Source organism: Trichoderma harzianum (assembly GCF_003025095.1).
Source record: "Trichoderma harzianum CBS 226.95 unplaced genomic scaffold M431scaffold_4, whole genome shotgun sequence".
In the NCBI taxonomy this organism is placed as follows: Eukaryota; Fungi; Ascomycota; class Sordariomycetes; order Hypocreales; family Hypocreaceae; genus Trichoderma; species Trichoderma harzianum.
In genome coordinates, this window is record NW_020209252.1 from 2,327,657 (window position 1) to 2,339,874 (window position 12,218).

The following is a 12,218-nucleotide window of genomic DNA, read 5'->3' on the forward strand; positions in this document are numbered from 1 at the left end:
GGATGATTGTCGAATATCGTCTTTAATAACCCTGACTCGCAACTAAGCTTTAAGTTTCTCAAAAGCTAAAAGGATAACTATAACAAGTCAACACAAGAGTCCCATCACCTATTAGACACTTTTAGTTGCCATATGTAAAGTCGTATAAAGCTCTGTAACTCGGTGGTTGGCTTATTTCTGTCAGAGTATTTGCAAATAGGCTGATGCTTCGACATCCCCAAGGGAAGTTTGTTTAGCCTAGTCGTCCAACTTCCTAAGAGGTATATTTTTCGAGTCAGCAAGCCACGTGCTCTATAGCCCAGCTTTATTTTGATACACCTGATGTTTTATGTGTATTGAAGAGTGGATCGCTGTCAGTTGTGCCGCCCCCGTTCCCAAATGAAGTGCCAACTAAACCAGGGGTAACGGCGTCTAATTACGGATTAAGCCGGATCAGAGTGTTACCCTCGGCGTCGGCCGAATGGGCCTTGTCTTAATCTATCCATCAAGTTTAGGAAAGTCCCTGATTGGAAGTGTCTAGACTTTTATTCACCAATTCCACCTGCCATGTTTGTTGGAATTGGGTGATGGAATGGCTATGCAAAGAACTTATACTCACACCAGTAATGGCTTTAATCTCTCAGTCTTTGGGTATAAGAGGCTATCATGCCAGACAAATTAAAGAGTTGATCCTCACGCTCATTCAGCAGGCATTCAATTGCATAGCGTAGACTTCTTTGATAGCATTCATTTGACAAACACAATGAAGGCCTTTTCATTTTTGGCTGCGTTGCTGCCAGCCGTAGCTGCGCAAACTCTTTGCGACCAGTACTCGACCATCTCGGCCAACGGTTTCACCATCAGTAACAATCTCTGGGGCGAGTCATCTGCAGATGCTGGAGGATTCGGTTGTATCACGAATGACTGGATCACTGATGCCACGGCGTGGCACGCTGACTGGCGATGGTCTGGCAGCCCCTCCAATGTCAAGTCATTCCCAAACGTGCAAAGAAATATCGGAGCAAAGCAGTTGGTCAGCAGCATCAACAGCATGCCCACCGGTGCCGTATGGAACTATACCGGAAACAACTTGCGCGCTGATGTCGCCTACGACTTGTTCACTGCCTCCGACCCTAACCACCCAACTTACTATGGAGACTTTGAGCTTATGATCTGGTAAGATGGAAAAAGAGCCGATTGTGTTTTCAGTTACTAATATGATGAAACAGGCTTGGCAGATATGGTGACATCTACCCCATTGGTCAATCACAGGGCAATGTCAACGTCAACGGCCAAGATTGGCAGCTGTACTACGGCTGGAATGGCCAGATGCAAGTCTACAGCTTTGTTGCTTACAACCAGGTTCAGAACTGGAACGGCGATGTCAAGGCATTCTACAACTGGATGGCTACAAACCGAGGATACCCCATTGGCAGCCAGTACCTTCTCAGTAAGTCGATTACTTGCCTTGGCGAAAGAAACGGAACATTAATTTCTTTGAAGGCTACCAGTTCGGAACTGAGCCATTCTCTGGCGATGGCAACACCTTCTGGGTCTACTACTGGAAAGGAGATATCCAATAAATGATTCAGGGATAAGTCTAATGGACTTATGTGGTTGGGCCGAAGAGCGGGCGGTGGCTACTGTGCATACCATCAGTACTATTGTATATAGTTTACTTCTTGTGTATATAGGAAGGTCTTTGACTTGTCACTTATTGAGAAAGCCTCTTTACACATCTTTGTAAAATTCCTGAGCTTGCTTATAAGATATGTAGTGTTCAGCAAACGTACTTTTGAAGGACGCATGAAAATAATTGTTAAATACCCAATCGCTCTAGATCCACCCATAGTTTCAAGCAGCAACTACTACATTATATTCAATCCTCGTGACCAATTACCGCATTGGGCAATCTTTTATAAAATGTCCGAATGAGTCGCCTATACCGTTTAATATCAAGACTCAAGAAGTAAAAGGAGACACCAGTACTGACATTTATAACAGTGTTGGTTGGCATAATGTCCACTCCTATGGCCTATATGGGTTGATATTAGTACTAGTAAGATAATGAGAGGCAGTTGCACTGACATTTCCAACAGTGAACATCATATTGAGTATGCCCAAATTCACTGCCTATATAATGTTAATATTCGCGAGGCTGGTTGAGGCACCAATACTTACAGTCGACACAGTGAGGGGCGTCAGCCATATGTCCATATTCCTCACCTATACTGTTTAACAGAAGTACTCGCGAGATGAAGGGGGGTACTGGTACTGACATTTTTTGCAGTAAAGATCGAAAGTGACGCCTCGCGCTACAAATGCCCGTTTACAAATACCCTCAATTTTTCCTTTTACGATGTCGTAATCAGAGTCGTTTGGTTTAAACTTAACCAGTTCAGAGTGTGTACGAGCAAGGGCACAGATATTCTCAGCACCATCTTCCCAAGGACGACAGTGTGTAGCTGAAGACTTAGTGACTAAAAATGCATCAGGCCCAGTCATTGTCCAGCCGCCAAATTGGTCCTAATCACAGTTAATGAGTTTATCGGACATGAGAGTTCTGTTTGAAAACTCACTTGTTGCGCTGTTGGTGACTTTAGGGTTTCGTAAAAGCAGAAGACTTCTGATTCACCCTCATCTCCCAAGACTTTATGGAACTCTCGATGCTGCATAGTAAGGATTTGCGAGTTATTGTGGCTGAGAGACTCTATCAAGGAACGATTTGGCCCGTTTCCAGCCATGGGAATCAGTGAGCTGATGTCCATGCCATGGTGTGGGGTTCCAAAGAAGACCACCCCATATACAGCTCGGATAAGTGTCCGGCTTTCTTTGTTTTCCGATCCCGATAACGATATAAGGGCCTGTTTAAGTGATGAACATCAGGAACGAAAGTTTGGGCGTTAAAGTGTAGCTCACTTGTTTGATGATTAGTCCCCCCAGACTATGACCGATAAGAATGATCGGCCGAATTGTTGCAGTATTCATTAGGGTTTGTAGGCTACCATTAAACACGGTAGCGAAATCTTCTAGATTCTGCATGCTCTTGCTCTCAGAAACAGTCGAATCATAGCCGTAGATCATAACCCGAGCTATCGGCTTATCTTCCGAGGTGAGGTCGTAAGGGAGATAGTCGCGCAACCACATATGACTTCCACCTTTCTCCTTGAACGAGCCAAAAGCATGGCCTCCAAGGCCTGATAATGCAATAATACTGTAAGCGTTAGCTACAGGTCGCCCCATTAGCTTATATACTTACTCTATCTTATGATCTTCTGAAGATGGTGTGTAAAGCGTAGTCAATCCATGAAAATCTTTATCTATCGTTAGATATTGTTTGCGGGTACGCTTAGTATTAGGCGTCCTCGGTATTGGAATGGACCAGCTATGGGCATGCTGAAGCTGAGAAGGTAAATTCACAAAAGTCGTTGTTGCTACCTGACATATACCGTTAGTATCATGAGCGAGGGACTGAATCACCGCATCTGTAACAGTTTCTTGATCATTCAGGAAAGATTGCAATCGTTGATCACCCCAGTCGGCGGGCACGCCTCTGACCCTATATGTACTCATATTCCCCGGTGATGCCCTGTTCAAGTCTTAAAATCTCGTCATCAATCATGCAGATCGTTGAAAGACACTGCGATAATCCAGATCTATTGTTATAGCAGCTCAGAATATAGCTAAGAAGAATAAAGCATCAGAGATATTATTAGTTTAATAAATATAAAATATGCTGGCTCCGTTTTTGGCCGGACAATATTGGACGACTCGCGTACTTTATTTTGACGCGGTTTGCCAAGTCACGTCGCGTTCAAAGTTTCGCTCTTTTTCAATGTACGCATGCGGGGTGGGGGAACACGGGCAGCGACAAGGCTGGATCAACAACAACTGATCCTGCCTTGTCGCTGCCTATAGAAACAAAGCCGCAGTCATCTCCACCACGAAACCCATACCAGGATGATGTTTGGTTCAGTTGAACAGTGTACTCTGCATAGCCACGCCACACCACAGAATGCTGTGGAAAGATGTGGAAAGAATTCCTCTATATCAAATCCCAGGCACTTGATTCGATATCAGTTGTAGCGCAACGTTCTTTTACTCTTCGTATGTTCGGTGTTGTCCGGTGTATGCTACTACAAGACGTAGGATCAGCTAGAGCCATGTTATTGAGGCTGATACTATTGTCTCAAGGTTCATAATTCATTGTCATATTGCAGGTATATGTGGAAGAATATATGTAAGAGATGCAACATTTTGTGAATAAATATAGCCAATCTGTGAATTATTGCTAGGGGGCTGGGAGGTGGTATGATGAGGCTGGTGTGATTTGCCGTGCCTTGCTGCTTATCTCTTTTCGAACTGCCATATTAAGTCTTTTTCTTAGCTAAAATAGAGGGAAATAAAGACCCTAGAAGAAAGAGAAAAGAGACGATGCGGCTTGGCTGCTTGGTTGCAGGTAGTGGTTGCAGTGGTGCAGCATGGAAGACGTGAGTCAATGATTCGCAGCCAGATTTGCACCCCGGCAAGCGATTCACAAATTAGCTGATTCTCTCCTAACTCGGAGCAAATAATGATCGGTTACTTGTTCCATTCTTTCATAAAAATCCTCGATTCATGCCTCTTGTCTTCATATCACCAATCTTCTTCTTTGATCCCAAAGAATCCATCATCAAATCCAGGGTAAGCCCCAGGTCACTGCGGGGGCATCGGTGTAAACAAGAACAACCTGAGGCTACATGCACTTACAGAGCATCAGCTGCTATTGCTCCAACCATCCTAAGCAACACCAATTTGAGCCTTCCAACTTCCTCTTCCTCTGCTTCTTTCCCAAAAGCGCCCCTGCATTTTTGCTGCCTTAGGCGCACAAGTAAAATTAAATCATTCGCTTCGTCGCTTCTATTTTTCGCTTCATTCCTTCAAGCTACATTTGCGACAGTCTCTTGCACACTCGTCGTCATTGTACCGAGTACAGTCATTCAATCCGCTGTCGCAACACTGCGAAGCTCATGTCTTTTGGATAAACGCATCAAACTCATCGTTTCAGGATACTTACTGGTGAGTCATATCGCAAAATATGGCCTGATTCAGAGACTAGCTGTTGAGATGCTTCATGATACGATTTCAGAGCTATAAAGCCTCTCCTAAGCTCTACTTTGGGCTGTCGTATCACCCACGCTGAAACCGAGAGCCGACTTGCTAACTGCTCAAGGAACAGAATCCCATTCAACACTTCAAACACGTTGAAAACATCTGGTGGTATTTACACCAGATAACGCTCGGAAATTGTACAAGGCTGGAAAATAGTCAAAGAAAAATAGGCGCTGCCGACAGCTTCTCAACATGGGTGGCTCAGCATTCTCCTCAGTAGTCAATCCACTATTAACTCCCCGAATGCCGAAAGAAGTCTATGAAGCCATCAAAAGCCAATGCGAAGTGATTCTCCGCACTCTGTACTCCTGCGTGGAGTCTCCTCTTGAGGGCCCAGGTAAAACAGACTTTGGAGATATCGATTTTCTACTGGCCTCACCAAAACCGGAGGCTTCCAGGGGCGCATATGCAATTCAGACCATATCAAAAGCCCTTGGAGCAGAGAGATCAATTACTGCAGGAGGAAATGAGCCTGCAGGTAGTCTGGCTATCCCTTGGCCGGCAGATGAAAAAGATGTCAACAAAGAGTCTGAGAAAAAGTACATCCAAATCGATGTCCGAGTATGCGACACAGAGCACAGGTTACGCTGGATGCTTTTCAAGCACGGTCATGGGGACCTGTGGAATCTCTTAGGATCAACAATCAGAGGGTACGGTCTGACAGTCGATGACAGCGCCCTGTGGCTTAGAGTCCCCGAGATTGAAGAGTCTGACAGGAAGCGAGCCAGAATCTTCCTCTCGTCCGATCCAGCCAAAGTCATGGAGTTTCTGGATATGCCCATGGATGGATACTGGGACAAGCCTTTCTCCCGTGTCGAAGACATGTTTGACTACGCTACTCGTTGTCGACTGATGTGGGTATCCCCCGTTGCACAAGAGCCCGACGCAAAGAAGCTCAAAGCAAACGACCGCCGGCGCATGAACTATCGGCCTGTTTTTAGGAAATGGGTCGACGAATTTCTCCCAGAGTGCCGTCGACTTGGGAAATTTCCGGACCGCAGATATACTAGGGAGCAAGTGACGGAGGAGGCTTTCTCTGTATTCGGCGTTGAAAAAGAGTTTAACACTCGGCGCAAGGAGTTTCTCCTTGAGAGGCAAAGAGATTTTATCTGGAATACATCCATAAAGGGTAGTGTACCAGAGCCTAAATCCACTGACCACAAAGACATCCTTTACAGGTCGTGCCTTGTCAAAGCGCTAAAGAAGATTATCCTCGAAGATGATACGAGTTTTGGAATTGTGCCGGAGAAGAGCCTCAAGAACCCTGATGGCGAGTACAACTTGGAGGACGTTCAGGCCTTTATTGAAAAGCACCAAGAAGATGTCGGAGAAGCAGCCATTGCTCGTCATCATGCCCAGTACGCGGAAGCCATAGAAAAGAAGAAGAAGAAAGCGGGAAAATCATCATCCTAGAATATCAGTCAAGAGAGTTGTGGATCCAGCTTGGGTTTAGAAGTCGGATCAGCTGCAAACAGAGACGCGATTTCGTGCAAGAAATCGTTTGGATCACAAACTTTAGCATGACTGTCTATGAGCCTTACGGTTTTTAATCGAAAAGGTATGGAGAAAGAACCTCGGATGCTACACTTGATACTAACAATGTTCAGAATGATAGAATGAAATATTATTTAGACTATGGTATTTAGCGGCTCAGTAATAACATTTAAACAATTCGATATTTAAAAGCGTTTAAACCAGTATGAGTAGGTGTTGAACGTCCAAGGACTTGCTTCGACAAACCTGAACGACCAATACTCCATATCATTGAGGACAGGAAAGAAATCAAGGTAGCAGCAAATGAGAAATTTATACATGTGCCATCTTATTCTGTACAATCCCAAATATATATATAAACAAAAACCAGTATAAACACCGCGAATCAAACCCTCCATCTACGCATGCAAACACCACAGTCCATCTCCCAAGAAATGCGCATCCTCCACCACGGGTCCCTTACCCTTCGCCTTGACCTCATCCGTACCCGCAACCAAAATCCCAACCGCACAAGCCTCCTCCTTGCCCTCCGCCATAATCACCACCGGCTCCCCTTTGGCCAACTCCCTGCTCCACCGCCCATCCTCCACAATCCCCTGCTCCATCTCCTTGCCCTCCTCCAACGGCTTCGCGCCCTCCACAGGCAGTCTTCCTCCCTTGGACGTCAAACCGGGCGCCATGAGCGTCGCGCCGGAGAGCACGAAGCGAATCGCCCCGCGATCTATGCGGATGCTGGGAAACGCCTGCGGGAAGCGGTGCACGAGCTTGAGGTGCGGCAGCAGGTCGGAGCCGTCCTGCTGGTAGAACAGGGGCACCGAGTCGAGCACGTAGAGCGTGTTGCGGTCGGGCAGCTTCATGCTCTCGAGGGAGCCCTTCTTGGGCATGATTTCGTCGATGTAGGGCGTCAGGAGGGGGTACGTTGCGAGGAGGGAGTTGCGGAGGGAGCGCTGGACGGAGGATTTGAGCTTTTGCTTGGGAGCGACGGGGAGGCTATTTTTGAGATTGTTAGTTAGCTAAAGAGTGTCTTTTGTTGCTTTTCGTGTGGATTTGCTGTCTGCTTTTGGTTTTTTGCTTGCTTGGAGGGGAAGGGAGAAAGGGAACATATCGACGCACTCTTTTTTGAACATTTTGGCGGTTGACTGGAGGAGTATACGGGAGTATGAAAAGAATTAATATAGAGGATATAAAGAAAGAATTGCCCAGAGCAAAGGCGCGTCAAAAAGGAGGGAAAATCGCTGCGTTTGCGGTGGTGATCGATGTGATTATGGTTGAGGGAAAGCGAATCGCAGCTTCAAGACAAGGCAAGTCAAGGTGCAGGTTTATCGGAGCAGCCCCGCCATCGATAAGCCAGGGAGAAATGGCGGGGCAAAAACAGCCATGGCCAAAAAACATGCAATCAGGCGGGGGGAGCATCAATGATGGACGCTGCTTTCCTTTGCTTTTGTTTAGATGAAGCAATATAATAAAATAAAAAATTGACTGATTCATAGCCGTAATTTTACGTCAATAAAAATGAAATAGGATAGTTTATTCTTCTGTATTATTGGCATCTCGTCGGTCGCATGTGCACAACCTTTTCGACTCCTCATAGCTCATAGCAGCGACGCACTAACATACAGCTCCTTTCTACCCATGAACAACATGCGACACCGTTCCATCCTCATTCAAATGCACATTCAATCTATCCGGCCGGAAATCCTTAGTGACAATCGAACCCGGCTTGAGAATCCGGTGAGACTCTGGCAAGTCCTTTTTGCAAAACATCTGTCCTACATGTTAGCCATTATGTTTTTCGCCTCCCCCGCTCTACTTGATACAAAAGTGGCATGATCATGAAGAAGATGGAATGGAAGCAAGGACTTGGGGCATAGGTAATGAAGAAGAAACAAAATGATGCATACGTACAGTCTCATTGGATTCTGTCTCCGAAAACGTCTTTCCGACGAGCTTGTTGGCCCAGACCTGGGTCTTGTCGTCGGAATTGCTCATGATGCCGGGCACGACGAGAGGCATGATGAATTGGATTGATTGCGTTGCGACAGAAAACGTAAATTGATGAATGGAACTTTTGCTTCTTATGGTAGCCTGCGTTGTAATTAGCGTTAAGTTGGCTGTAAAAGAGGAAGGGGTTAAGCTTACAGAGTTCAAAAAGAAATGGTATATGGGTATGGAGAAAGGAGAAAAGAAAAAGGAAGAAAAAAAGGTTGTATCTAGACTCTTATAACGACATTATTTCCTTCCTCTTCCGGCCAAAAAAGCATGGAAAGCTGTACGCATAGCGTCCCGAGGCCTCGCAAACGATGACGTCGTCGCAGCATCGCTATCCTCATAGGGGTCTCAGATTCATAAAAAAACACAACAGGTCCACGTACGTAATGCAACACTCGCTACGTAATGCACTCAAAAAACTCTGCTTATCAAATCACAAAAGCCCCCTTTCGCCGTTTCTCAATCTCAAGACAAAAAAGGGTCATCAACAAGGCAAGATTAGTATATACCTTGACGGTAATATCGCTTGCTTTTCAGCGTTGCAGGTAATTTGCTAGCGATAGGTGACACTTTTTAGCTGGGCGAGCCACACTCACGCAGCGTAGACGCTGGTCCCCGCTGATTGGATTGCTGCAGCTCTGCCCATTCACCACCTGGTTGGGCTTTCTTACAGATTGAGCAATGCCGATTATTCATACAGGCAGGGAAGTACGAGTACCGACATATTAAATGACACCTTGCCTTGAGCTCAGCATCTCGTCGTCACGTCGGGAGCTGGGCCCGTCAGATAGCGCTCGGTATTGCCAGCTTGAAAGCTTGAATGCTAGATACTGCACCAATTCAACTGTAGCGTATACATGTATCTTTGCCGTAGATGTTGATGCGAATGCCATCTGTTATAAGCACATCAATGGAGCAAAATATCCTGCGCAAAACTGCAGAGTGCAAAATGGCCAGACAAGGATTGACGTGCATTAGTGACAAAAAGAAAGGGTGGTTTATTATTAGCGAGCCACAGGTAGCGCTGATTCAGATGGAGTCAGGAGGATGCACCGCTTTAGATTGATACGGCACCCGCAAGATGCCTCGCTATTAAAAAGCACAAAAAAAGAAATAAATAAAAAACACAAGCAAGAATAGTAGAGAAAAAAAAGAGATTCAAAGGAACAATAAAAATCTGAGAAAGAGGTGTAAAAAAAAGGTATAAATCATCTCATCCACCGCCATCCAAAGACAATCTCCGTCTCGTATCATCAGAGTGAGTGATTTGAGGTCGATGCCTCACATGTGCCCGGCACTATATGCTAACCCACCATGTCGCTAAAAATGGAACAAGCAATCGTAGATTCAGCTCCAAGCTCCCCGTCGATAGGAAATTGAGGCCAGTCCCGAACCTAGAGCACCGAGCTTGCCCTGTCCTGTAGTGCCATCAACACTGGAATCAAGCCTCTTCTGGCCCTCCAAAGTCACCCGCCCAGGGCGATCATGTGTGAATTGAATTGTCATTGCGGCTGTGGCTCGAACTTCGAACTGCACAGCCTTGATGGCGGCGCCGTGTAAGCGTCTCATCAGCGGCTTTGCTGTTCCCCTAACGAGTTCTGGCACGCACAGATTGGGGCCAAATCTGCCCCCCCCTTGTTTTTTTTTTGTTTGGAACGCTCCAACCCAGCCCCAGTCAGACCCAAGGCTGACTATAGACCCCTAACTGAAAGGGGACAAGTGCCGCTCCCGTCAAACCAAGTCCTCTCGACTCCTTTTTCATGTTAGCAGAACCGCTTCTTTTTCTATTTTGCTCCAGCACTACCACCTCTTCCACCTTGTTTCATCTCTCATCTCTCCTTCTCAGCGAGCCTGCTGCTTGTCACCTCATTGTTGGAATACCTTCATTTTCCTTTTCCACGGGCCTTTCGTTCTTCGCCGCGACGAGACCCACCGTCCCGCTGTATTTTGCACATCATATTAGCTGCGGCTCACAACTCAATCCCCCCCTCCCCTCTCTCTCCGAAGTAGCATAGCAACCGGGTTGCCCTCCAGTCTCTCTCACAATGAAGTTCTTCTCTGCTGCTGCCCTCGCCCTCAGCGGCAGTGCCCTCGCCCTGGAAGCAGGATGCTTCAGCAAGCACAGCCAACAGCTCGCCGGATACTCTGAGTGCGGCCAGCACGTCTCACTCGAGTACTGCCTGTCAACCCTGGGCTACGCCGAAACCGATAGCGACCTCGAGGCCTGTTATACCAACGCCGGATGCTCCATCGACGAGGCCGCCTCCGAGGCCAAATTTGCCCTGAGGCGATGCGACGAGCTCTCCAACTTGGGAGACCTGAAGAAGCGATACCGCGGCGTCCTTGGCAGCCCCCTCCAGACGCACCATGCCCGAGCAGCCCAGCCCGCACCGCTCCCAACCCACTGGGTCCGCGACGGCACCCTCCAGTGCATGGCCACATCCACCGTCAAGACGTCGTCCTGCGATATTTCCACCGATAAGGGTGTCCTGCGAACACTTACATGTGTCCCCACCGAGGTGGCCAAGGCCAACTGTGCCCCTGGCCTCATGTGCTCCCTGGACTCTCTGGGTGAGACCGTCTGCATGAAGAAGAAGAACAACCTCGACGTCGGCGGCATCATCATCGCCATCGTCTTCGGCACTGCCATTGTCGTCGCCATCACCTTCCTGACCTTTGCCTGCTGCCGAGAGAGCCGCCACCAGAAGCAGCTCGAGGCCCGCGCCGAGGCCACTGCCCTCGCCCGAGCCCAGACCAAAAAGGCCCGCGCCGCCGAGACGCGAGCTCCCCTGATGCGCCAGGAGGGCCCCGACCCCTTCGCCGACCAGGCCCGGTCTTAGAGAGCCAGAAGAGGTCGTGGTCGTGGCGCTGGCCCAGCACCAAGCAGGCTTGAGGTGGTCAGAGAACAGGGAAACAGCCACGATGTTTTTTTGTGACACACGGCATAAAGGGAGGAGAAATCGGATCAGCACTTTTTGATGTCTTGCTTTTTCATATTTTGTTTTTCGGCGCATCATGTTGCTCTTCGAGCCGTGGGTACAGGGACAAAGACTGGGGAGTGTGGCATAACGTTACAGTACCTTATTAGTATCAAGGACAAAGGTCAAGGGAGGGTGGGCAGCGACTTTGCCGGCTTCTTCTTCAGTCGGGAAGATAGCAAAGGCACGCATCATCAAAAAAGATTTCGTTAGAGATTGAGGCGAGCCTCGGGTAGGAAATGGGGGGATTTGATGTTATTTAAAGAAGCAGCATTGATTTAGATAAGGTACTTGAATTGGAACGGACATTTTGTGACTTATAGATGTTACAACAGTTCACGTGTTTTGCCTGAAATAAACGAGAAGAACAAGCGTGTACATAGCATCATCGCACCTTACGGTATGGAAATAGTCTGGGCTGCTCCAGCCTAATACAAGTGCCGGTACCTGTTCGAACGACATGAATACTATAAATCATATAATACCAGATGCCCTCGAAAGGGCATTTTGATACCTTAGACGCACGCATTCAGCATCTCACCAGGAAAGAGAAATAAAACAAACGCATCATGACTTGACAAATGTTATGATTGAATACACTATTCCGGGGGGTATTTATGTCGACAC

General features: G+C 47.3%; 7 protein-coding genes across 7 annotated transcripts; 4 read left to right on the forward strand and 3 right to left on the reverse strand.

The window, feature by feature from the left end:
* The first annotated feature begins 734 nt into the window (after positions 1-734).
* On the forward strand, positions 735-1,628 carry M431DRAFT_112585 (glycoside hydrolase family 12 protein). The gene is made up of 3 exons (XM_024911839.1): positions 735-1,155; positions 1,209-1,429; positions 1,483-1,628. Exons 1-3 carry the CDS (start codon positions 743-745, stop codon positions 1,560-1,562), a joined length of 714 nt encoding a protein of 237 aa, XP_024776713.1. The 5' UTR covers positions 735-742; the 3' UTR covers positions 1,563-1,628.
* Positions 1,629-1,934: 306 nt separating this feature from the next.
* M431DRAFT_480641 (hypothetical protein) lies at positions 1,935-3,552 on the reverse strand (the record flags this gene model as incomplete). The annotated part of the gene is made up of 7 exons (XM_024915890.1): positions 1,935-2,014; positions 2,068-2,112; positions 2,161-2,205; positions 2,259-2,505; positions 2,559-2,843; positions 2,899-3,193; positions 3,239-3,552. 7 exons carry the CDS (start codon positions 3,550-3,552, stop codon positions 1,935-1,937), a joined length of 1,311 nt encoding a protein of 436 aa, XP_024776714.1.
* A 909-nt stretch (positions 3,553-4,461) lies between these two features.
* M431DRAFT_392978 (hypothetical protein) lies at positions 4,462-5,218 on the forward strand. The gene has a single exon (XM_024914809.1). It carries the CDS (start codon positions 4,597-4,599, stop codon positions 5,113-5,115), a length of 519 nt encoding a protein of 172 aa, XP_024776715.1. The 5' UTR covers positions 4,462-4,596; the 3' UTR covers positions 5,116-5,218.
* M431DRAFT_392999 (hypothetical protein) lies at positions 5,219-6,852 on the forward strand. Its single transcript, XM_024914810.1, has one exon. It carries the CDS (start codon positions 5,323-5,325, stop codon positions 6,541-6,543), a length of 1,221 nt encoding a protein of 406 aa, XP_024776716.1. The 5' UTR covers positions 5,219-5,322; the 3' UTR covers positions 6,544-6,852.
* A 170-nt stretch (positions 6,853-7,022) lies between these two features.
* On the reverse strand, positions 7,023-7,751 carry M431DRAFT_480643 (hypothetical protein; the record flags this gene model as incomplete). The annotated part of the gene is made up of 2 exons (XM_024915891.1): positions 7,023-7,614; positions 7,738-7,751. The coding sequence occupies 2 exons, from the start codon at positions 7,749-7,751 to the stop codon at positions 7,023-7,025; spliced, it is 606 nt and encodes a 201-aa protein (XP_024776717.1).
* A 499-nt stretch (positions 7,752-8,250) lies between these two features.
* On the reverse strand, positions 8,251-8,637 carry M431DRAFT_81594 (hypothetical protein; the record flags this gene model as incomplete). Its single annotated transcript, XM_024923059.1, has 2 exons — positions 8,251-8,388; positions 8,530-8,637. 2 exons carry the CDS (start codon positions 8,635-8,637, stop codon positions 8,251-8,253), a joined length of 246 nt encoding a protein of 81 aa, XP_024776718.1.
* A 2,021-nt stretch (positions 8,638-10,658) lies between these two features.
* M431DRAFT_81869 (hypothetical protein) lies at positions 10,659-11,453 on the forward strand (the record flags this gene model as incomplete). Its single annotated transcript, XM_024923086.1, has 1 exon — positions 10,659-11,453. The coding sequence occupies one exon, from the start codon at positions 10,659-10,661 to the stop codon at positions 11,451-11,453; it is 795 nt and encodes a 264-aa protein (XP_024776719.1).
* Positions 11,454-12,218: the final 765 nt, after the last annotated feature.

Coding starts and splice junctions, on each gene's coding strand:
- M431DRAFT_392999 (XM_024914810.1), top strand. CDS start 5,323: ATGGGTGGCTCAGCATTCTCCTCAGTAGTCAATCCACTATTAACTCCC.
- M431DRAFT_112585 (XM_024911839.1), top strand. CDS start 743: ATGAAGGCCTTTTCATTTTTGGCTGCGTTGCTGCCAGCCGTAGCTGCG. Junction 1,156..1,208: donor GACTTTGAGCTTATGATCTG/GTAAGATGGAAA, acceptor ATGATGAAACAG/GCTTGGCAGATATGGTGACA. Junction 1,430..1,482: donor TGGCAGCCAGTACCTTCTCA/GTAAGTCGATTA, acceptor ATTTCTTTGAAG/GCTACCAGTTCGGAACTGAG.
- M431DRAFT_392978 (XM_024914809.1), top strand. CDS start 4,597: ATGCCTCTTGTCTTCATATCACCAATCTTCTTCTTTGATCCCAAAGAA.